At 47.5% G+C, this 25,891-nt stretch overlaps 1 protein-coding gene across 1 annotated transcript in view; it reads right to left on the bottom strand.

Moving 5' to 3' along the window:
* Positions 1–517: 517 nt before the first annotated feature.
* TPCN1 (two pore segment channel 1) overlaps positions 518–25,891 on the bottom strand; it is a 373,488-nt gene continuing 348,114 nt past the window's right edge. Inside the window, exons 26-27 of the mRNA XM_082257616.1 lie at positions 15,084–15,164; positions 518–828 (exon numbers count right to left, since the gene is read on the bottom strand). Coding sequence (XP_082113742.1) covers positions 730–828; positions 15,084–15,164 — 180 coding nt within the window. The 3' untranslated portion in view covers positions 518–729. The remainder of the gene's footprint in view (positions 829–15,083; positions 15,165–25,891) is intronic.

Genomic DNA, 25,891 nt, shown 5'->3' on the forward strand with positions numbered 1-25,891 from the left:
GCCCATGTGACCTGTCTATAAAGCTAGCAATAATTTATGCTGTCCCTATAAACCCTTCATAAGTCATGATACTGAATTATGTTTGTTAATTAGTCCTTCAAATGATCTTCTAGGACAACTTAAAGGCTAAGTCCACCCAAATGCACATACTGTATATTTGCAGGAAAAAAAATATTTTTATTTTTTTGTTGCACAGGAGCCTGCAAAGCATTGCACCCGCAGTCCGTGGCAGACTCTTCCTTCAACTTCCTGTCTGTCCCAAGGTACAAACTTTCGGTTGGAGAGCTGGAGGAATTGTCAATGGACTAAGAGTAAGATGATTACTGCACTTGTGTTTCATTGAGAACAAAAAGCATGTCTGCCGCAATGGCAGATGGGACTTTTAATTAATTTACTCACAGATCTCTATGAATAATTGACTTGGGTTTGCAGGTGGAACCCCGCATAGTCGTGCCTATTTCAAAAGTGATAGCAGCGGAGGGGGAGAAGAACCACTGGCATTCCGTCACTGGGGGGTGAGTGTACTCTTCACATGTTGCATAATAAATATGGGTGTAATATGGTGCAAAAGGTGGAGTTAGCCTTTAACGATTCTTCAAACACACAAGAATGGAAGGCTTCCACTGGAGGCATGTCTCATTACACACCCGTGGCTTAGCTTTCTTGTTACAAGGTCTCAGAGCACAGTTAAAATTGCATAGTCATACAAGTAGTAGGTGGAGAACATGCTTAGTTAACAGTACTGGAACGAGGTCGAAGCACTCCCTGTGTAGGCTGCAACTCCACCACTTTCCTTCTCAGTGATCGGGCATGTTCTTGGTACCATACCTGAGGAAGCAGAAGTAACAAAAATGTTAGGACTCCATTCTTGCTGTAGACTACAAATATGGGCTTTGGAAAAAAAAAAAAAACATTAATAGTAAGCTCTAACAAACAGGGCTCTCTGATTCCTACTGTAGTAAACTGTATTGAAATTTTATCTTCTGCCCTTAGTTGTAAAGTGCTGTGTAAACTGCCAGCATTATATAAATCCTGTATAATAATCAAAATCTAGTTAATGTAGCAGTTGAAAACTGGGGCACAATTGAACTAAAACGTTTGTGTTGGCTATGTATACAAAGGCACTAGTTAAAAAGCAAAGTTTCAGTTATCATAACACACTTTTTCTAAAAGTGCTATGACACATCAGTGTTGTCTATTTTTTGTAATCCCATGCAAAGTTTTTGTGTTTATCATGGGACACTTTGTTGATAACTAGTTTGGGATAAGTCTATTAGAACAGTTTGGTCGAGGCCTTCAGCAAATTGCCAGCACCAGCAATGGCAGAGAAGAAAAGGCGATGTGGCAGTTTTATCTAATACAGATCTTTCACAGAGAAGCCTTCAACAGAACATTTCAGTGGGTTTTGTACTGCCTGTATACTTTGTGTGTTTATTTTGTTAAGGCCCAAAGAATAACATTTGCAAAAATATGTTTTCTTTAGTCAGAAAATCTTTGGCAAGCTTCAGATTTTATTCATACCAGTGGTCTTCACCTGCACTTGCATGCATTCTTAAAGAGAACAAACTGCAGACAACACTGTGATTTCCCGATGCTGTGAATTAGACTGACCATGCATGTTTACGTGTACTGCATTTGCATTCAGATGTAATAAACATTGGCACATACGGTACAATAGATATGTTGCCACATAACAAAAAGCTGAACTGTAGATTCCTAAAAAAATCTATACAATGCAGCTGGAATTGTATATATTTTTTTTTTTTTTAGACCTGTGTCTTGTTCCAACCTTACCTACGATCCAGCTGATCTGAGAGGGCCCATGGAGAGTCTGCCATAAGCCTGATGAGATCCAAATACCCTGGGGCTAGCAAGAAATAGGTTTGAGAGGAGGAAATGCATAGAATAGGTTAAAATGATCCCACAGAGTCATCAGAGCATCCACTTCAAAAGCTAGATTATCCCTGGACCTGAAGATAAAACTTCTCAGTCCATTGATTATACTGGAACCCAGAAGTTCCATAGCTGGCATCCCCCCACTTGTAACAGAGGTTTTGAAGCACCTTGGGGTGAGAAGTCCATTTTCTGGAGTCTGAACGTTTATGAATGTCGACCTTCCAATTTTAAATGCCTGGGATGTGCATGGCAGACAGGGCTGGAATGTAAAATTCCAACAAATCCAGAATCACATCAGCTTCTTTTTGAGCCATGGGAACTTCTGTTTCCTCCCCCATAGTTGAGGTAAGCCACTGTCCTGGTGTTGTCTGACTGAATCTTGGTCAGAAAACCTCACGGACAAGAGGTCCAGCACTGGATTTTGATTGAGAGACGAGCTTACTCTGACAACTAAGTCCCTCGTACCAGGAGTTCAACAGGCTGGCATTTGTCATAGGAATCTTCCAAACCCATTGGAGGAAAGATTTTCCTGGCTCCAGCACAGGAGTCATTACCCACCATGCCAGGGCAAGCATGATTTTGCTAGTCAGGTATATGAAATGGTCCAGAGAGTGCACCTTTTTGTCCCACGCTGCCTGAATGTTGAGCTGCAATTATCTGGATCGAAATTCGGCACATAGAACTGTTTTGAAGGAAGCTACCATTAAGCCCAGAACCCTGGACTAGTGAGTCCAAATGAAGAGCTTGTCCAGGGGTCTAGGGGAAAGAAGATCTTGGACATAGTTGTATTCAGGATCAGACCCAGGTATCCCAAGCGATGAGGCTATTCTTGTACAGATTTCTGGAGATTTAGAATCTACCCGAATCTCCTTAGGATCTGCACAGTATCTTGGATGTTGGCTGACAAGAGCCAAAGCTGATTTTTCCCTGAAGGTTGCCCAGATGTCCCTTTTAGAGGGATTCCCTGAGAGCAAAGCAAAAACAGGGGTTAGCACTTTATGAAGACCGGAGGCCCAGTGGACAGGCCAAATTGAAGGGCAACAAACTGGGAAGGTTGGACCATCAAGTAGGCACCCTTGACATCCACAGAGGCCAGAAGGGCTCCTAGATTAAGGGAAATCCATGCACAGATTTTTCACCCAGAAGGTGGTGTTCAGAACCTTTAGTTTGAGTAGAAACCCTAGCACCCTTCTTTTTGCAGGACAATGGCTTTGACACATTAAGAGGCGCACTGCACCAGAGTAGCATGAATATCCACCAACCTTTGCGGGGGCACTAGCAAGTTTGGCAGCATGAAGTGAGGTGGACGCAGAGCCCAAATTGCTTGTCTGTAGCTTCTAGATACATTTTGGACCAAAACTGTACTGTATATTCCTAGATATTTAAAAATATATTTTTCTAATTTGGACAATGGTGAGTGCTGGCATTTGAGACTGTGAAACTACTCACAGAGAGAAGCACAGTTTGTGCACCCAACCATGCTTGCCTGGAAAAGGAGGTGAAATTTCTAAGTAGCAGTAACTTTCAAAAGTCTGAAATATCCTGGGACCAGAGGGGCGCAAAGACCAACAGATGTCCTCCCACTCTGAAAAGCGGGGGTGTCTTCTCATTATGAGAACTTGCTTGTGGATTTAGAGGACTTAGGGGTCCAGAATTAAACTAAAATTAGGTTCCTGGCTTTGCCTTGGAGGTCTGGGGGAAATGAAAGGAACTCTTCTGAAACTCTGGAGTAGAGAAAGAGCCTCAGAAGATTTTTCCTGCTTTTCACGACAAAAAAGGGTACTTTTGCTCTATGTGACCTACTTAAACTATCCAAGGATTTGCAAATAAGGTGTTCCCCCATTAAAGGGCCTATACTAGGAAAGTTCTAGCACTATTGCTCTGCAGATCAATATTTCACCCAAAGGGTCCCCTGCATGTGTACCAAAACATGTTTCGTTCTGGGTATTTGGCATATCATATTAGTCAGTAACAAAAAGGAAAAATACAGTGCTTAGTGTCAACTACCAAAATATTGTTCAAGCTGCAAACACATTAGTGAGATATTGGTCACCAAAATAGAACAAATATTCAAAGTGCTGCACTACAAACCATTAGCATAATCAAACAATATGACAAATTAAAAAGTGAAAAAAGATGCATAGTCCCAAGTGCACATAAAAAAAATAGTCCTCTGACAGGTAAAAGTGTAATTCTTCTGATCACAATCACAGGTGAAACACAACAGGTTCCCTTCAGCATAGAGGCCGACCACTGACATATGGACAACATGTACGCTTACCATAATGCCATGATCCCCTAATTAAAGGCAGGTCTGGCAAGCTTTGGGGATTTCCCCTTTTATATCCACACTCCAGTGTGCAGCTTTTAAATAGGGGTAGGTACAGCCTTAAAACAACCTCCACTTGACATCCAGAGCTGCCACAAGGGTATATGTAAGCAGAAAAATGCCATAGTAAAACCTTTTAATATCACTATTTATTAACCACTTAAGCCCCGGAGGATTTGGCTGCTCAAAGACCAGGGCCTATTTTGCAATTCGGCACTGCGTGACTTTAACGGACAATTGCGCGGTCGTGCGACGCTGTACCCAAATGAAATTGACATCCTTTTTCCCCACAAACAGAGCTTTCTTTTGGTAGTATTTGATCACATGTGCAATTTTTACTTTTTGCGCTATAAACAAAAAAAGAGCAACAATTTTGAAAAAATAACAATATTTTTCACATTTTTTTTATATGAAATTCCCCCCCCAAAAAATGTAAAAATCGAAATTTTTTAACATTTTAGGCCAATTTGTTTTCTGCTACATAGGTTTGGTAAAAAAAAAATTGCAATAAGCGTATTTTGATTGGTTTGCGCAAAAGTTATTGGGTTTACTAACTACGGGAAAGATTTATGTCATTTTTATTGTTTTTTACTAGTAATGGCGGCGATCTGCGATTTTTTTTTTTTTGCGGGACTGCAACATTGCGGCGGACAGATCGGACCCTTGACTGACATTTTTGATGCTTTTGGGGGTACCAGTGACATTACTACAGTAATCAGTGCTATAAATATGGACTGTTACTGTAAAAATGACACTGGCAGGGAAGGGGTTAACTTTATTGGTGATCAGTGGGTTAAATGTATCCCTAGGGGCGTGATTCTAACTGTGGGGGGGCGTGGCTTGTGATGTAACCACAGAGACATACGATCCTACATAGCAGGATCGTATGATCTCTGCAGTTACAGTACACCAGGGAGAATGACAGGCAGCTTTGTTTACATTAGCCGCCTGTCTTTCTCCCTCTCCAGCGGGAGATCGCGAGTGACCGGCGGACATCGGAGCCGCCGGTCACTCGCGCGGGGATGTTAGTGAACGAGCGGGAGCGCGCGCTCGCCCCCTAGAGGCTTGTGGCTGAGCTACGTAGCCCTACGTCGTTTTGCCTGTAGGGGGCTGACTGCTGCAGTAAATAGTCGTGCAGTGGCCGGCAAGGGGTTAAATGAGAAATACACTTGCATGGGTAAAATAAGTTTCCGCCTATCTCAAAAACATCTGGCTAGAAAACAATGGTGTCCGATTAGACACGATGACGTAAACACACTGCTCCGCTCTACGCAGTTAGTCACAACAGGACTTTATCAGGGGGACTATACACACATGTATACACACTGAACAAAATTATAAAAACGCAACACTTTTGTTTTTCCCTCCATTTTTTTATGAGCTGAACTCAAAGATCTAATACTTTTTCTATGTATGCAAAAAGGCCTATTTCTCTCAAATATTGTTCACAATTCTGTCTAAATCTGTGTTAGTGCGCACTTCTCCGAGATAATCCATCCACCTCACAGTTGTGGCATGTCAAGATGCTGATTAGACAGCACGATTATTGCACAGGTGTGCATTAGGCTGGGCACAATAAAAGGCCACTCTAAACTTGCAGTTTTATCACACAGCACAATGCCACGTGTTTTGAGGGAGCGTGCAACTGGCATGCTGACTGCAGGAATGTCCACAAGAGCTGTTGCCCGTGAATTGAATGTTTATTTCTCTACCATAAGCCATCTCCAAAGGCGTTTCAAAGAATTGGGCATTACATCCAACTGACCTCACAACCACAGACCACATGTAACCACACCAGCCCAGAACCTCCACATCCAGCATCTTCACCTCCAAGATCGTCTGAGACCAGCCACCCGGACAGCTGCTGCAACAATCGGTTTGCATAACCAAAGAATTTCTGCACAAACTGTCAGAAACCGTGTCAGGGAAGCTTATCTGCATGCTCGTCGTCCTCATCGGGGTCTCGACCTGACTGCAGTTTGTCGCCGTAACCGACTTGAGTGGGCAAATGCTCACTTTCGATGGTGTTTGGCACTTGAGAGGTGTTCCCTTCAGAGATGAATCCTGGTTTTCACTGTATAGGGCAGACAGCATGTATGGCGTTGTGTGGGTGAGTGGTTTTCTGATGTCAATGTTATGGATCGAGTGGCCCATGGTGGCGGTGGGGTTATGGTATGGGCAGGCGTATGTTATGGACAATGAACACAGGTGCATTTTATTGATGGCATTTTGAACGCACAGAGATACCGTGACGAGATCCTGAGGCCCATTGTTGTGCCATTCATCCACAACCATCACCTCATGTTGCAGCATAATAATGCACGACCCCATGATGCAAGGATCTGTAAACAATTCCTGGAAGTTGAAAACATTCCAGTTCTTGCATGGTCAGCATACTCACCGGACATGTCACCCATTGAGCATGTTTGGAATGCTCTGGATCGGTGTATATGACAGCGTGTTCCAGGTCCTGCCAATATCCAGCAACTTCGCACAGCCATTGAAGAGGATTGGACAGACATTCCACAGGCCACAATCAACAACCTGATCAACTCTATGCAAAGGAGATGTGTTGCACTATGTAAGGCAAATGGTGGTCACACCAGATACTGACTGTTTTTCGGACCCTCCAATACAGTAAAACTGCACATTTAAGAGTGGCCTTTATTGTGGCCAGCCTAAGGCACACCTGTGTAATAATCATGCTGTCTAATCAGCATGTTGGTATGCCACACCTGTGAGGTGGATGGATTCTCGGCAAAGGAGAAATGCATACTAACACAGATTTAGCCAGATTTGTGAACAATATATGAGAGAAATAGGCCTTTTGTGTACATAGAAAAAGTCTTCGATCTTTGAGTTCAGCTCATGACGGACGTAGCTGCTGCTTTAAATCAGACGGATGGGACGTCCAAAAGCAGTGACCACTGAGTGGTGGGGGAAAGGACAAACTTAAAAGAATGCAATTCCCACAGCTAACATAGCCAACTATATAACATGGAGCCCAACAAGCAACGACTGGGGCTCAATTGTAGAAAAACCATAAAGGAGAAGGAAAAGTAGACTGCTCCTTAAATGGCGGACTGTAAAACCTTGCGGCCAAAGGACACATTCGAGAATGCGAACACATCCACTCTGTAAAACTTGGTGAACGTATGTATAGACGACCAAGTGGCCGCCTTGCAAACCTGCATCACTTACGCCTGATGGCGGAAAGCCCAAGAGGCATTCAACGCCCGCGTAGAGTGAGCCGGAAAGGAGGAACCTTGCCCTTAACAGAATACGCCTTCACCACCGTCTGTCTGATCCATCAAGAGACGCAGCCTGACATGACCTGATCCGTATATATATATATATATATTATATATAATATATAGTTAAAGCCCATCTTGTTTGTTTCATTTCAAATCCATTGTGGTGGTGTATAGAGCAAAAAAAGATTAGAATTGTGTCGATGTCACAATATATATACACAGTGGGGAAAAATCGGATTTTTGTAAGATCTTACCGTAAAATCCTTTTCTCTTAGCTCATTGACAGACGTAGTCTTCTTGATTCACAAGAACTGGGTTATGTTGTCTCCGCAGGAGTAGGACTAGGCAGAAAGAAAAAACGTTCTGGCTCCACCCTAGGGGCAGTCCCAGAGGGTATATCCTCCCTCTCTCTGCTACAAGGCATCAGTTCTGTCACAAAGCAGCAACAGAGAATTTAACCCAACCCAACTCAATGATAGAGGGGCGGGTACTACGTCTGTCAATGAGCTAAGAGAAAAGGATTTTACGGTAAGATCTTACAAAAATCCGATTTTCTCTGTCGCTCATTGACAGACGTAGTCTTCTTGATTCACAAGAACTGGGACATCCAGAAGCAGTGCCACAAATGAGGGGTGGGATTGACAGAAATCAAAATCCAATCTAGAAGGCCCAACCGGAGCCAACCAGAAGTATCAAAGGACTCATCGAGTAAACAGATGAGACCTACCCCACAAATCCTCGAGGTAGACCAACAGTCTCCTCAAACAGTGGCCTGCAGGAACCTTGCGGCCAGAAGAGGCATCTGACGATGCCATCACATAAACCTTATACAATATTGTAAAGGTATGAACCGACGACTAAACAGTCGCCTTGAAAAACCTGAACCACTGACGCCTGACGGCGGAAGGTCCAGGAAACTCTAAGCGCCCGAGTAGAATGCGCCTTAACAGGGAACGGGGGATCCCGACCCTTAGATAAAATAAGCCTATACCACCGTCTGTCTGGTCCATCTAAAGATGGTCGCAGCAGAACAGGCAACCCCTTCTTAGGGCCATCCGTGATCACAAACAGTGAATCCGTCTTACAAATTGAATCCGTAGTATTCAAATATATCCTGATCGCCCGAACTACATCCAAGGAATGCCATACAAATTCGAGGATGATTGGGCTAAGGACATAGGAAGGACAATACACTGTCCTCATTCAATGAAACTTTGAAACCACCTTAGGAAGGAAGGATGGATTCGGATGAAGAACAACCTTAACCCTATGAACCACCAAATCTGGGGAACAACAGGATAATGCAGCCAGTTCTGACACCCTGCGTGCAGAAGTGATAGCCACCAAGAAGGCCACCTTCTGGGATAAAGTAAGCAAGGGAATCTCCCTGATATTTTCAAAGGGAGGTGTCTGAAGAACCGACAGCACCAAATTAAGATCCCAGGATGGTAACAGCGCGTGCACTGGCGGAACCAGGTGTCGCACCCCCTGGATGAAATTCCGCACCAAGGAATGAGTAGCCAAAGGCTTCTGAAAGAAGATAGCAAATGCTGAAACCAGACCCTTGATAACACTCAAGGCCAGCTTCTGCTCAACTCCCTGTTGCAGAAAAGCCAATATTCGGGCTACCGAATAAAGATGTAGATGGAACCCAAGGGATTCACACCACACAATATAAGACTTCCATGTACGATGATAATCTTTCTGGAAGTCGCTTTCCTTGTTTTAACTAGAGTAGGAATAACTGAAGCTGACAATCCCTTGTCCTTCAGCACCTGGGTCTCAATAACCAGGCCGTTTAAAACCAGCGATCGTAAAGCAGGATGGAAGATCGGTCCCTGAGACAGTAGATCCTCCCTGAGAGGAAGTCTCCACGGGACGTCCGCCAACAGTCTGACCAAGTCGGCGTATCAAGCTCAACGAGGCCAGTCCGGAGCTACCAGGATTACTGGAATTCCTTCCTCCTCTATCCTGCGAAGAAGTCTTGGCAGTAACCCAAGAGGAGGGAAGGCATACATTAGCTGGTATTGCCCCCACGGGGTGACCAGTGCGTCTGCGGTCTCTGCTAGAGGATCGCGGGAGCGAGCCACGAATCTCTGTACTTTTCTGTTGAATCGTGATGCCAACAGATCCACATCCGAGGTGCCCCAACGTAGGCACAACTGGTGGAAAACTTCTGGATGGAGGGACCATTCCCCCTGATCCGGAGTCTGACGGTTGAGATACTCTGCCTGCCAATTTTCCACCCCCGGAATGAACACCGCAGAGATAGCTGGAACAAATCGTTCCGCCCAGCGAAGAATGCAAGCCACTTCTTTGGCCGCTCGGACACTCTTGGTGCCCCCCTGGTGATTGACATAAGCCACGGCCGTGGCGTTGTCCAACTGGATCCGAACCGGGCTGCCCTGGAGCTGCTCGGTCCAGTGAATCAGACAAAGTCTGATCGCTCTCAGTTCCAACACATTTATCGGTAACCTGGATTCTTCCGGGGACCAAAGTCCCTGAACGGATAACAGACCGAGAATTCCTCCCCGTCCGGATAGGCTGGCATCCGTGGTCACTATCGTCCAATATATTGACAGAAATGACTTTCCCTGGCTGAGTATCGGAGACTGAAGCCACCAGACCAGAGACTCTCTGGTCTGTTTGCTCAATCGGATCCGATAGTCCAGAGATTCCGGATTCCGATTCCATCTGAGAAGAATCTCTTGCTGAAGAATTCGGGTATGGGACTGGGCAAATGGGACTGCTTCGAAGGAAGCCACCATCAACCCCAGAACCCTCATGCAAGTCCGAAGGGAAGACCAGCTGTTGGATAGTAACAACTGGACTGCTGATTGAATCTTCCGGAGTTTCCCTACCGGAAGGAAAACTCTTGCCCTGAACGTGTCTAGAATTAGACCCAGATATTCGAGCCTCTGGGTGGGAACCAGAAATGACTTTTGCTGGTTCACCAGCCACCCGAATTCCTGTAAAGAAATTATAGTAATTTCTATGTTTTGTAGCAGGGTCTGAGGAGACTCTGCATGAAGCAGGAGATCGTCTAGGTAACCTAGAATCGATATGCCTCTTTGGCGCAGTAGTGCCAACATTGGGGCCAACACCTTCGTGAAGACCCGAGGAGCCGTGGCGAGACCGAAAGGTAACGCCACAAACTGATAGTGGTTCTCTTCTACGGAAAAACGTAGAAATCGCTGATGTCCTGCGAAAATGGGAATGTGCAGATAGGCGTCCTTGATGTCTATGGACGCTAGGACATCCCCTGAATGCAGGAAGGCTGCTACTGTGCGAATGGATTCCATCTTGAATTTTCTTATGTTGAGAAAGGAATTGAGTGCCCTTAAGTCCAGAATTGGACGCACTTTGCCCTCTTTCCTGGGTATTGTAAATAGGTTTGAATAAAACCCCTGAAAACGTTCTGTCCAAGGAACGTGGACTACCACTCCTTGTTGTAGTAAATCCGTGACTGTTCTCCGCAGATCTTCTAGACGATCCGGGGATAGTCGGATATTGGAAGGGAAGAATCGCGCCGGTGGGAGAGATCGAAACTCGATCTTGTACCCTGACCTTATGACTTCGCAAACCCACTTGTCCGGGATTCTGGAAAGCCATGGATCCGGGGAACCGGCGAAGACGTCCCCCCACCCCAGTTATGGGTGGGGGCGCACCTTCAGGCTTTGGACGATTTATCTTCAGGTCTGGAGGGGGCGGGCTTTTGCTTGCCCGACCAACGTCCCCTGAAGCCTCCTGAAGGAGCTTTGGAGGACTTAATTTTTTCACCCGCGGGACGAAAAAACTTTTTGTGAGCAGAGAAAGAAGGCCCTCGTCTTTGACGAGGTCCTTTACCTTTAACATTTTGCGGTAAAAAGGTGCTCTTTCCTCCCGTGAGATCCTTAATGATCTCATCTAAGTTGGCTCCAAATAGACGCTCTCCTAAAAAGGGGATATTAGCCAATGCTTTTTTGGAACCTTGGTCGGCTAACCAACCTTTTAGCCACAGTGTACGCCTGAGAACCACTGCTGAAACTGATGCTCGCGCCAATAATGGAGTGGAGTCTAACGCCGCATCACACACAAACTGTAACCCCTGTATCATTTGTTCCAACAAATCTGATACCGCCTGAGGGACTTCTTCTAAGTCCCGGCGCAACCACTTGGTCCATTCAGTTACAGTCTGCGAAACCAGTCCAATAGCAATTATTGGTCTGAAAGCTGATCCAATCAAGGAAAACATGGTGCGAGACATAGCTTCTATCTTGCGATCCACTGGATCTTTAAAAGACGGGGCGTCTTCTAAAGGAATAACCGTGGCTTTATTCAATCTAGCAATTGGTGAATCCACCACAGGTGGTTCTGTCCATTTCTTAATGAGGGTTTCCTCAAACGGATAACGCCTGTTAATGCGTTTAGAAATAGCAGAAGTGCGTTTTGGCAGACTCCATTCTTCTTTGATTGGATTGCCAAAACATTTGGGCAATGGAAAAACCTTCGCTACTTTGATGCGTTTTTTAGTCCCAAAGGGGATTTCAGTTTCAGCTATTTCCGACGGAATACCCTGTAATCTTAAGGTGTCTTGAACAGATACAATGAGTGCGTTTACCAACGCTTCCTCTCGGGCTATGGCTGATGCCGAAACATCCTCCTCACTGTCTGAAGAGACAGTACCCGAGACACCAATCCCAGATGAAGTACCTGCAACTGCAGAAATAGGCTCAGAGTCTGAATCCGAAGTTTCAGATAATAAGGGGTTAGGCGGGGGTCGCTTTCTTGCGCCCTGTCCCTGACAAGCCACTTCCACCCGGGACACAAAAGTTTCCATAATAGCCGACAATGATTCAACCGTCAGTGGGGTGCTGGAGGATCCTGCAGACACCTCGAGGGGATCCGGTGGAGATACATGAGTGGCAGGGTCCATGTTAATTCAGGACACCTCTGCCAGAAAAAACAAAAAAATACCTTTTTTTTTTTTTTGTGTCTCCCCCTAGCGCAATAGCGCCCCTCAGAGTACCTGCTTCTCGATCCCCACAGAGAGAGAGAGGGACCCCCAAGGCTCACCACCCGATGCAGAGAAGTTTCCAACCAACTGCAGTCAGCGTCTGTCTTTTACAGACTGGAAAGAGCTGTGTTCGTTTTCCCGGGTAGAAGGACGTGGCTCCGCCCCCTGTGTACGCCTTCCGGCGTTCCCAGCTCTCCACGAGGTAGCTGGGCTCATCAAACATGGCCGCCCCCATACAGGAGACAATAGACTCCAAAAACATGGCGGCCGGCGTGACCTGAGGACATACATGCACCCGGTCTACGGCAAAATGGCGGCGGACCGCCAAAATCGTTTTTCCCAGCACATCCACCTGCATCTCTGCTAAGTGGCGGTTTATCGATCTGCAGGAGGTACACTACAATTAAGGTAGGATTATACCTCCTATGTCTGCTGTAATACTACAGTCTGCTGGGTAGAGTGTTAGCTCTCAAACCAAGTCCACTTCCCACCAAACACATACTGTATTTACAAGGGGGACTTTTAGTGTCAGATATATACTGACCATGTATGGAGGGGCCCATAATTCATACTGCCTCATAACGAGGAAAAAAAGGGAACGTTTACTCACCATACCAAACCGACAGGCACCCTCTCTTCACAATACCCTCTCCACCGGGGTGGGGGGTTGTGGACCACTCCGGACGCCGCGACTCTCTGGTTCCTGGCGTCCAAGCGAGACTTTTAACTCGCAAGGTCAGTCCCTCCAATGGGACTCCGTCGCGGCCGACCCAGCGCGGAGCTCTGGTCTGCACGCGCTCGTAGGCAGAAACCGGGGTGACCACTGGATCTCAACATCCAGCCCGTCGCCCGGCCCCGCATACTTACTTGAATGTGTCGCGGCCGACCAAGCGCAATGCAATGGTCTGCGCGCGCTCGTAGGCCGGCTGGGGTGACCACTAGTGTCGCCCAGTCCGGCGTATTTGCTTGAAGATCTCACAGGAAAAAAACACTGGAGAAAACTGCCTAAAAAATATTTTTTCTAAAGAAAAAATCTTGCCAGGACCCAAAAGATCCCAGCAAGGAACTTAGGTCCTTACTCCTGACTAGACAGAAAAAAACTGATGCCTTGTAGCAGAGAGAGGGAGGATATACCCTCAGGGACTGCCCCTAAGGTGGAGCCAGAACGTTTTTCCTTTCTGCCTAGTCCTGCTCCTGCGGAGACAACATAACCCAGTTCTTGTGAATCATACGTCTGTCAATGAGCAACAGAGAAAGGTCATTTTTAATAACATTAATTTTCAATATATCTGGTGGGGACATTGTATATGCTAAAATTATTTTATTTGCTATTTTCTTTTCCATGGAAGTGGAGTTACCCTTTAAAGTGGTTTTAAAGACTATTATTTTAATTAAGTCTGGTATTGCACAGAACAGTCCCTTACCCTCTTCTTCTGAAGTTCCCCTGCTGGTGCTCTCCGCTTCCAATTTCCTGCCTGTGCCTCCAGATTAAGCCAGGTGAACATGTGTGGGCACAGTCCCGAGCCCAGCTGTGTGCATCCACAGACACACATTGCCACTCAGCCACACCCCTGCTCCCTCCTCACAGGATTTGAATGATGACAGCAATTGCTGCTTCCTAAATCTCCTATGAGACCTGGAAGTAAAGAGAAGAGACCTGCAGCCAGGCACAGGGCTAGATCACCGACAAGAGCAGGTAGGTGTTTAGGCAGGGGGCTCAAATATAGAGTGAGGGATTGCCCCCAAAAAACTGCTGCTGGAGAAGGAAAGGTTATGCTTGGAGCAGTTAAGCAGGATCCAGCGAACATACCCTCTATATAGATTTCGCTCTCCCAGTGGACATACCCTCCCCCACCCCCCTTCTTGGGTGCATCACATCATTGGACCTAAAAAGCCTGTAAAGTGTCTAGAAGGGAGCCTAACAGACTTAAGGGAACAACACAGGCCGGCAGCTCGGCCCTGCTTCTTCCTGACAGCAGGGTCTGGGTATGGCCTCTAAGGGCTCTTTCACACGGTCCGCCTCCGTAGGCTGATCCGTGCTGCTCAGCGGGGATCGATCCGCGATCCCCGCTGAGCCGGCGGATGACAGCTCCGTCTTCGCTTGCAGTGTCACAGCCCCCGCTGCTCTCTATGGGGAATCGGATGAGAGCGGACCGCCTGTCCGCTCTCATCCGATCCAATCCCCAGGACTGATGGAAAATAGGATTTCCATCCCTCCGGATTTCACGGACAGGATCGGATGCGGATGGCAGCGGGTGTCAACGGACATGTCACCGCTGACATCCGCTGCTCCATAGTACTGAATGGGCATCCAATCAGATCCGCCTAAAAAACTGACAGGCGGATCTGATCGGACCGCCCGTGTGAAAGAGCCCTAAGGCTATGCTAAAGATCAGTCAATCTGGAAAAAAAGAAAAATGAGCCCCAGTGGCTCTGCAGCAACTGCAAGAATCTTGCTAGAAGAAAAAAACAGCTTCAGAAAAAGTAGAAAAGGTTTGTTTCCCGCAGAGCAGAGAAGATGTACTTTCTTCTAGGGCACTAGCGAAAAAACGGAGGCATGCTGCGTTCACATAAATGTGTAACTTAAGCGGGAAAATGCAAAGTTCACCTGAATCTCTTCCTCATACATCTTCCTGCTGAGATCACTCTTCGTTTGGGATCGTCTGCCCACAAAAACAACAGAAGCAGCCTGAAAAATAATAGAGTGTGTGACAAAATAGCAGCCATGGTTCAAATTAAATGCCGGAATGATGAGAGAAGAAATAAAAAAAAAAAAAAGACGACTTTTGACATACCTGTGAATTCCGAATCTTGGCGTGTAGTACAGGACACAGGATTTTATTCACAGACCATTTCTCACATGCTGCTACCTTCAGGTGATTTAACAGTGGAAAAAGTTTGCAGAGTCTACCCCCTTAGTACCCCCATCCACTCCATGAGGCTCCAATTTTGTTAGCAAGCAACAGAGAGATCACAGAGAAATAAGGGGAGGGACCGGTGTCCTGGAGGGCCCGGTGTCCTGTAGTGTACTCCAAGATATGGAACTAACAGGTTTGGGAAAATTCCTCTTATTTTAATTGTACAGTACAGGAATCAATTCATAGTTCATGGGACGTCCCCAACAATCATCCAGAGATGGGCAACATGACAGTTCAGCCATAACAGGCCCACAGGAAGAAAACAAGAAGTCAAGAAGGCCTTAAAAAGAAAGTAAAGGAAAAGACAAGAAAAAACAAAGTGGCTGTATATACGATATATCGGGGGCCGATATGCACTTTCCCCGATATATCCTAATCGGCCCCTGAGATTACCGATATTTCGAGAAAGTGCTTGTACCGGAGTGATGCCTGCAGCTAGAGGCATCACCCCGGTACCAGCGTTCATAGCCGACGGTCGGCTGTCTTGTAATGACAACCGATGCGGCTGAGAAGCTGCTTGGCTGTCATTACAAGGAGCGGGAGGGGACGTCTCCCACCGCCTTCCGCAGCTCGCCCGGGTCTCCGTCCTACCTGCACGGCCGCCTAAGAGAAGACCCGATCAAAGCCGCATTCGGCTCTGATCGGGTCTCCATTTAAAAAACCCGGAAGTGATGTCATGTCATATCTATAAGCTATGGCAGATAACTGAATACGGTGGGCAAGTGCCAAGATGCTGTGGATCATAGGTGTAAAGGAAGGGGAAGCACCAAAGAAACCCTGGGAACAGGAGGATTTATACTGTCCTTGATATAAATTTGGCAATAGTTTCCCCCATATCAAGGTTGAGACCTTGGCAGGCGAAGACGGACTAAACGCCTTATTCTGGAGATGACAAGTGGTGAACTGCAGCTGTGGAGGAAATGGGGAAAAAGGTATGTTGAAGCTCAGGACAAGGCTTGAGGGCTAGGTTAGGGAGGTCAAATAATGGCAGAGCGCGTTAGTCAGGTTCCACGTTGTGTATAGAACCTCTACTAGTGGGGATTAGAAACCGGTCGCCCGAAAGAAAGAATTACCCCTGTGCTGTCGTAAGGAGACTCAGCAAATGAACAAAACACTATTTTCATAAAAGGGCCATGGATCAAGACTATAAAAGTTTCAAGAAAAATGTTTTCCTTGTAATACCCTAACTACCAAATGATCAAACCAATACATCTAGTGCAATTCAGTATGCAAATCCGTAAGCACAGGAGTTCCTATGTAGGGGTCGGTAAACCTTTCCTGACTAGAAAAAAACAATGAATACCCACCTTTAAAATATTTGAGAATGGGGTTAAGTAATCTTGTCTTCCCCCCCCCCCCCCCAAGTAGAAACCGAAAAGAACTAGAAAGGACAAAATTAAAGAAGAAATTGTACACCACCTAGAAAAAAAAAAAAAAAAAAGATCTCGACATCTCTTTTATAAATTGGGGTAAGAGACCCATCGCTATCCACTTCTTTAAAGGAGGGAGTGCCTTCAATAGGGTTAGTAGTGTCAGCATTAAGTGCAAGAATAGGGTCCACCTTGGGGACAGACCATTTTTTGCTGAATTCTGAGTCCATAGGATACAAGGCTTCAAAATTATTAGGATGGGGAAATAACCACTAGAGTTTGGCCAATCACTGTATAAGACACAACTTGCCTTTATTTAATAAATGGTATAATTGTTTATTACTACACCATGAAAGTCCTCTTCTTTTGAGCATAAAATGGGGCTCTTGCAGGAGACCTTTTTCCTCATTCTTGGAGGGGACAAAGCACTTATAGACCCACATCCCACATAGGTCAAAAACACATGGTAAGGAGGTTTACCACATTTAGGCCAGTTATACACAGTTCAAACCATTTTTTGGGCAGGCTGAATGTACCAAGTTGATCAAATTGAGTACAACCAGTCTGCCGGATTCTCTTGCGATTATCGCTATCAGTTGCTATAGCCGCTAGCGATAATCACGGTTTTCTCCTAGTGGGGACAGCTTTCCCCACCCCCCATCTGGAGAAGACAATTGCGGATTCCTCTGTTAGCACTGTTTGTGGTTGCAGGAAAGACATTTGCACCGTGTATGACCAACCTTAGGGTGGAGCACAACTGGAAAAAATTGGATTTTTGACTTACCGTAAAATCCATTTCTCTGCAGTTCATTGACCGACACAGTGCCTGATCTTCCTAACCATTGGGTTATACTGCCCCCTACAGGTAGGACACTAAGCAGGAGAAAGCTTGACTATGCCTATAGGCAGTCTCAGGGGGTATACATCCACACTCCGCTATAGGCACTCAGTTTTGTTACAAGCCGTGTCAGAAGAAAGCCAACTCCACACAGGGGTGGGTGCTGTGTCCATCAATAAACAACAGAGAAATGGATTTTACGGTAATTAAAAAAACTGGATTTTTGTCTTGCCGTAAAATCCATTTCTCTGAAGTTCATTGACGGACACAGCTCCATATATTCTTTGACCCTTGGGTCATACTGTCCTCCATAGGAGTAGGACTAGGTGGAAACAAACTTGACTACGCTCCTAGGGCAGTCCTAGGGGGTATACTTCCCACTTCCTGCTATAGGGCTTCAGTTTGTAACAAGCAGTGTCAGAAGAATACATAATCCAACTCAATAGACGGTTGGGTGCTGTGTCCGTCATAGAACATCAGAGAAAAGGATTTTACGGTAAGAAAAATCCAGTTTTCTCTTTCTTTCATAGATGGGACACAGCTCCATATCATCTTTGATCCTTGGGAAGTCCCAAAGCAGTGTCAACATGAGGGGTGGGGGAAAAACACAGCAATGCACATAATCCCAAAAAGGGCTAAACATAGCCAACCAAGTAAGCCAGGAGCTTAACCAGGAACAACTGGAGCTCACCACCAGAAATAAATTACACTCAAGAGGCAGGAGCCTTTGCAACAGCAGCCTGCAAAATTTTGCAACCAAACACCATCCACAGATACGAGTATATCCACCTTGTAAAACTTTGTGAATGTATGCAGACGACCATGTGGCCACCTTGCACACCTGGACCACTGATGCCTGATGACGGAAGGCCCAGGAGGCACTAAGTGCCCTTGTAGAAAGCGCCTTAACAGGGAAAGGAGGATCCTAACCCTTAATGGAATAGGCTTGCCCCACCGTCTGCCTTATCCATCTGGAAATGGTCGCAGCATATGCGGCTTGCCCCCTACGAGATCCATCCGTAAGGACAAACAAAGAATCTGATTTCCGAATTGACTCAGATGCCGCCAGGTACACCCTGATTGCCCAAACCACATTCAGGGGATGTAAAGCAATTTCTTTAGGATGTTTCGGCTTAGGACACAAAGAAGGCAACACAATGTCTTCATTCTAGTGGAAACCTGAGACGACCTTAGAAAGGAATGATTGACAGGGACGCAGTACCACTTTGTCCCTGTGAACTACCAGGTGAGGTGACCGACAGGGCAATGCAGCCAGCTCCGACACCCTGGGTGCAGAATTAATAGCCAGCAGGAAGGCCACCTTCTATGACAGAGTAAGCAGAGGAAGTTCAAAAATATTTTCAAAAGGCAGTCGTGCAAGAACCGACAGTTCCAGATTGTGGTACCAGGGACCTTACCAGAGGAGCCAAGTGAGGAACCCCCTAGACGAAAGTGTGAACCAAGGAATTTGCAGCCAACGGCTGTTGGAAAAAAACTGTCAAGGCGGAAATCTGCCCCTTGATGGTGCCCAGATCCAAACGCTAATCTACACCCTATTGTAGAAACTCCAGCAGAAGGGACACCAAAAAGAAATGGGGAAAAACCCCAGGACCCCCAACGGCCCTCCAGGTACTTGCAGTCGACTAGGGGGGACCGTAACAGGGACCCCCACCCTGACATTGCCACTTAATATTTTTATTGTGAGCTGCCGACGGTGCACTCCCTCCCCCCACCCAGCCCAACACCATATGACCCCGTGCCTGAAGTAACCAGGCCACCCCGGGGAGGGGGGACTAAGAGGCATAGGTGAGGGTGCATGGCAGGGGAACCCCGCTAGTGGGAGGGGGGGGGGGACCAGGCAGGAGAGAAGAACACAGAGGGGGCCTACCAACCCGAGGAAAGTGCCCGTGTCCACCCCAAAAATTTTCCAGAGGAGAGGGGGGACACTACTCACTACACCTGGGAACCAAGCGGGCAATACTCCGAGCAGTCCACCGCACCATCTTGGAATGGGGGTGCTGCGGCCAGAGGTACACTGCGACTCAGGTCGTGACCAGGGCTCTGCGTCCTCGCAAGGTGTTTTAACTCGCCGGCCAGCCCTTGTCCAGTGGGGCAATGTTGCGGCTAACCTAGAGCAGGGGTGCTTCTTGCTAGACTACTTTTAAAAGAAGAAAAAAAATCCATTTAAAAAAGGAAAAAAAAAAAAAGATGCCAGAAACAAGAGATCCCAGCAAGGAACTAGGTCTTTACTCCAGAATAGGCAGAAAAAAACTGAAGTCCTATTGCAGGAAGTGGGAAATATACCCCCTAGGACTGCCCTAGGGGCGTAGTCAAGTTTGTTTCTGTCTATTCCTACTCCTATGGAGAACAGCATAACCCAAGGGTCAAAGAAGATATAGAGCGGTGTCCGTCAATGAACCAAAGAGAAATCCCATTTTTTGTTTCGTTGTGATCTTCTTAACCATTGGGATGTCCCAAAGTAGTGTTAAACATGTGGGGTGGGAAAACAGCAGAAAACAATTCCCAAGGCTAACCATAGCCAACCAGCTAACATGGAGCTCAACCAAAACAACTGGAGGTCACCTGAAAACAATACACCCTTAAAGAATGCTAGGTCCTCTTAACAGCAGCCTGCAAAAACTTGCGGCAAAAAGAAGCATCTGCACATGCCAACATATCCACTTTATAAAAGTGTGCAGAGAAGACCAGATGGCCGCCTTGCAAATCTGCATCACTAATGCCTGATGACGGAGGGCCCAGAGGGTACTAAGCGCCTGAGTCGAGTGTGCCTAAACAGGGAAAGGAGGAACCTGACCCCTAATTGAATAGGCCTATATCACGGTCTGTCTGATCCATCTGAAAAAAGTCGCAGCAGAAACAGCCAACCCTTTACAAGGTTCAACCGTGAGTACAAATAGTGAGCATGACTTCCTAAAAGACTCTGTAGCTGCCAGCTACACCCTGTTGGTCCAAACCACATCCAGGGACCAATTTGAGGACCCACAGCGGTAATTGAGACCACACTGGAGGAACAAAGTGTCGAGCCCCCTGGATAAAGGTACGCACCAAGGAAAGCGTGCCCAATGGACGTTGAATGAAAACCGCTAAGGTCGAAATCTGGTCTTTGATGGTACTAAAGGTCAGTTGCTGCTCAACCCCCCGTTGGAGGAAAGCCAAGATCCGAGCCACCGAAAAGGAGCGAGGAATAACCCTAAAAGACTCACACCATGCAACGTACGTCTTCCAAATACGATGGCAGATCTTCCTAGAGGTAGATTTTCTAACCTTTAACAGCGTAGGAATCACCGATTCAGACACACCTGGCTTTCAACAGCCAAGCCATTAAAACGAGCGACTGTAAAGCAGGATGGAAGATTGGTCATTGAGACAGCAGTCTCTTCCCTGAGAGGAAGTCTCCAAGGAGCATCGGTGACCAGCCGTACCAGATCAGCGTACCAAGACCAGCAAAGTCAGTCTTGAGCCACCAGAAAGACCAGAATTCCTTGCTGCCTTGATCCTGCACAGGAGTCTTGGCAGAAGTTTGAGAGGGGGAAAGGTATAAAATCAGACTATACTGATGCCAAGGAACCACTAATTCATCAGCGGCGTCAGCCAGAGGATCTCGACCATTCTATAAACCTCTGTACCTTCCATTGAATGTGTACAGCAATGTGTACAGCAGAGAGGGCTGGAACAATCGTTCTGCCGATCTTAGAAAGCCGGCTACTTCCTGATCCGCCAGGACACTTCTTGTGCCCCCATGGTGATTGACAAAAGCCAAGGCCGTGGCATTGTCAGATTAAATTCGTACCGGACACCCCTGAAGACTAATTTTACAATGTTTCAGACAAGGTCTGATCAATCGGAGTACCAGTACACTGATCGTCAGTCAGTCTGGACTCGGGAAGAGCACAAGCTGTGCTGAGGACGCCTCCCCACCCAGACAGGCTGGCACCAGTGGTGACAACCGCCCAGTACAGGGGGAGAAGGATTTCCCTGTTGAAGTGCCAGAGAACTAAGCCACCTCTAGAGACTGTGGATTCTTGTCCCATTTTACCAGAATCTCTTTTTGAAGAGATCTCGTGTGGAACTGTGCAAATGGAACCGCCTCGAAAGTAGACGCCATCAGGCCCAGCACCCGCATGCAAGCCCAGGGGGGATGACAGTCTGCTGGACAATAGAAGCTGAATTGCCTCCTGCAATTTCTGGAGTTTTTCCAGAGGAAGCAACACTGGCTGATGCTGAATCCACCCAGATAATCCAGTTTTGTGGATGGAACCAGAGCAGACTTATGAAGGTGCAGAATCCAACCAAACTCCCTCAGAGATCGTAATCTCCATCAGAGCAGTCAGACTCTGCTCGCAGAAGATCGTCCACGTACCCCAGTACTGCAATCCCCCACTGACGCAACAATGCTAGCATTGGGGCCAACACTTTGTGAAGAACCGAGGAGCGGAGGCAAGACCAAAGGTAAATGCCACAAACTGATAATGCTCCTTACCCACGGCAAAGCGGAGAAAGCACTGGTGACCGAAATATTGGAATGTGAAGGTAGGCGTCCTTGATGTCGATAGAAGCGTCAAAATCTCCAAGATGTAGGGACTCAACTACCGTGCGAATGGACTTCATTCAGAACTTCTATACCTGCACAAAGCAGTTTAGTGCCTTGAGGTCAGGGAACTGTAAACCGGTTTGAGTAAAACCCCTGAAAACATTTCGAAGTCGGAACCGGCAAAATCACCCCATGAAGTAATAAGTCTTGCACTGCTCCAAAGTGACCCCATAAGCGATCTGGGGACAAGTGCAGGTTGAAAGGGAAGAACCTTTCCGGAGGAAAGGACCGAAAATTCCATCTTGTAGCCGGACCAAATTACTTCGTGGACCCACTTGACCTGTGTACCAGAGGTCCATGGATCTGGAAATCAGCGAAGACGTCCCCCCACCCTAGATCCGGGTGAGGGCGCCCCTTGCAGAAGAAGTCTTGTCTGCAGGTCTGGAAGAGCCCCTCGTGGCTTGCCAGACCAGGTTCTCTTGGAACCTCCGGGGGAGGCTCTGAAGGACTTTTATCCCCAAACAAGCGATCCCCCACAGATAAGATCAGATAAGGCCTTCTAAGAAGTCTGATCCGCAGACAAGCATTGTCAGCCAGATAAGACGCCGAAGGACCACTGCTGATACAGAAAGCCTAAAATCAAAGGAGCCACATCCAAAGAGGCATCACAGATAAACTGTAGCCCCGGGATCAAATGATTCGCCAGCTCTGCAAAGGCAGGGGGAAGTGGTTTCCCCTCCAGGTTCCAGCGTAAAAGTTTAGCTCACTCGTCAGTTTGCGACACCAGGGCAATAGTAAATACCAGCATAAGCCGAACCAGCCATAGTGAAACAGAGCCTCCACTGTCCTATCAACCAGATCTTTAAAGGCCAAGGACTCCTCAACCGGAATTAAGGTAGCTTTATTTAGCTGAAGACCCACAGTGACACCCAAATTTTTAGAGGGCTGGGGGGGAGAACTCGGGGGTGCCACATCCACCCCTAAAACCCTACAGGGGTGGTGGGGGGACAGTTACTTACCATACCAGGAACAGGGTGGGCACCGCTCCTGACTGACCACCGCTCCATCGGGATGTGGGTGGCTGTTGGACAGGAGGAACGCTGCGACTCAGACTGAGGCCAGGTCGTATGCGCCCTCGCAAGACGTTTAACTCACAGGCCAGCAACCGTCCAGTGGGGCTACGTCGCGGCCGACCTAGTGCAGAGCTGAGGCCTGCGAGCGCTCGCTGGCCAGACTGGGGGGACCCTCTAGGTCTAGATTATTCAGTCTGTCGCCCAGTCTGGCAGTTGATAGTAGATTCTCACTGGTCCTGGCAATTTTTTTCCTTTTAAATAGATTTTTTTCCTATCTTTGTTATTTTGTTCCTGAGATCCCAGCAATGTACTAGGTCCTTACTGCTGACTAGGCAGAAAAAAAACTGACCATTGGGTTATACTGCCCCCTACAGGAGTAAGACACTAGGCAGGAAAAAGCTTGACTACGCCTATGGGGGCAGTCCCAGGGGCAATACTCCTACTCTCAGCTATAGACACTCAGTTTTTTGCTGCCTAGTCAGGAGTAGGAACATCCTTTCTGGGACCTCTGGTCCTGGCAATTTTTTCCTTTTAAATTTAACTTTTTCCTATCTTTGTAGATTCTCACAGGAACAAAATACCAATCAACTGCCCAACTGGATGGGGACTGGCCTGCAAGTTCAACATCTCGCGAGGGTGCATACGACCTGGCCTCGGCCTGAATCGCAGCCTTCCTCATGGCCGACAGCCCCCCAATTCCGATGAAGCGGTGCCCATCCTCTTCCTAGTATTGTAAGTAGCAGCCTCCCATCTTCCCCTAGGGGGTTTTGGGGTGGACGTGGGCCCTTCCCTGGGACGGTGGGACCCTCAGGTTCCCCTCCTTCCCCCAGCCTCTCTAAAATTTTGGTGGTCACTGTGGGTCTTCCGCCCTCCCTGGGTGAGGTTATGAGCTGGCTTTTGCCACAGGTTCTTAAGGGGGGCTTGTTGGAGTTGCTGCTGAACAGGTTTTCCCTGGTGCACAACGGAGGGTTGAGCAGGGTTCCTCACCACCCTGGGAGTTGGTAACTAGGGTAGTGTTGTCCCCTGGGCTCCCTGTTGCAGTTGTTGGGCTGGGGGAGCGGATGGTTTAGCATCTGCGGGTCTGCGCCTCATGCGGCCCGATCTGGCCAAAAATTTAAGCGGCAGCGGCGCGGCCTACTGGTTCGGGAGTAATGTGGGGCGGCCCCAGTGAGGGTGGCTGAAGCCACTCACCCCTGATTATGTTTTCCGGGTGAACTTAGTATATAGCGCCCCCCTGCCTCTTTAGATCCTGAATCTTTTTCAGCCGAGGAGGAGTCATCCTACTGGGTGTGCGTCCACGCACCCTGAGTGCTCAGATAGTGAGGCGCACACAAAAAGGCACTGGTGGAGGCAAGGATTGTGTCAAGTGCGTGAAACATAAAAAAATGGAGGATGCGGCTGATGCTGCGTCGGAGGCAGCTGTCCCTTTTGGCACCCACAGGCTTTCCAAAGCGGCAAGGGTGTTCCCCTTTTCCGCTTACTTTGACAACATTGTCACAAAACAGTGGGGTTGTCCAAAACGCACTCTTGTGGTCCCTAAGCGTTTTGCTATGCGGTAGCCTTATGAGGATTTCCTAATTAAAAAGTGGACGGTCCCACCTGTAGTGGACTCACCGGGTTCCAGGTTAAATAAAGCTACCTACCTAATTCCGGTTTGAGGAGTACCCGGCCTTTAAAGATCCGGCTGATAGGAGGGCGAAGGCTCTGGCCTACTATATGTTCACTGTGGCTGGTTTGGTACTTAGGTCGGTATTTACTATTGCCCTGGTGTCGCCAATTCTGACCAAGTGGGCTAAACTTTTACGCCGTGACCTGGAGAGGAAACAACTTCCCCCTGCCTATGCGGAGCTGGCAGATGAGTTGGTCCAGAGGCTACAGTTTATCTGTGATGCCTCTTTGGATTTGGCTCCTTTGATTCTAGGCTGTCTGTATCAGCAGTAGTCCTTCGGCGTATTATCTGGCTGAAATGCTGGTCTGCGGACCAGACTTCTAAGAAGGCCTTATCTGATCTCCACCCTTGTAGGGGATCGCCTGTTTGGAGCTTCCTTGGATGACATTAAGGTTCTCACAGGAAGGAAAGAGTACTCTTCTTCCGCAGGCTTCCAAGGGCAAGGAGCCCTGTTGTAGACGTGGGCCATTCTTCTCGGTTCACAAGAGGCCTTTTCGTCCCTCAGGGTCTCAAGACAAGGGATCAAAGTCCTTTCAGGGCCTCCGGCGTAGGTTCCAAGAGGACCTGGTCTGTTAAGGCAGGAGCGGGCTCTTCCAGACCTGCGGACAAGGCTTCCTCTGCATGAAGGGGAGCCCTCACCCGTATCTGGGGTGGGGGGGACATCTTCGCTGGTTTCCGGATCTGTGGACCTCCCTGGTATAGGACAAGTGGATCCACAAAGTTATTCGGTCGGACTACAAGATCGAGTTTCGGTCTTATCGCTTATGGAAGGGAAAGGTTCTTCCCTTCCAACCTACACTTGTCCCCAGATCGCTTACGGGGTCCCTTTGGGGCAGTGCAAGACTTGTTACTTCAAGGGAAGGTAAGTCCAATTGTGGACCTCAAGGCGCTAAACTGCTTTGTACAGGTACAGACGGACGAATGGAGTCCAATCGCGCGGTAGTGGCGTCCCTACATCAGGGGGATTTTCTCGCCATAGATATCTAGGACGCCTAC

This window comes from Pelophylax lessonae (genome assembly GCF_965119305.1).
Source record: "Pelophylax lessonae genome assembly, chromosome: 1".
NCBI lineage: Eukaryota > Metazoa > Chordata > Amphibia > Anura > Ranidae > Pelophylax > Pelophylax lessonae.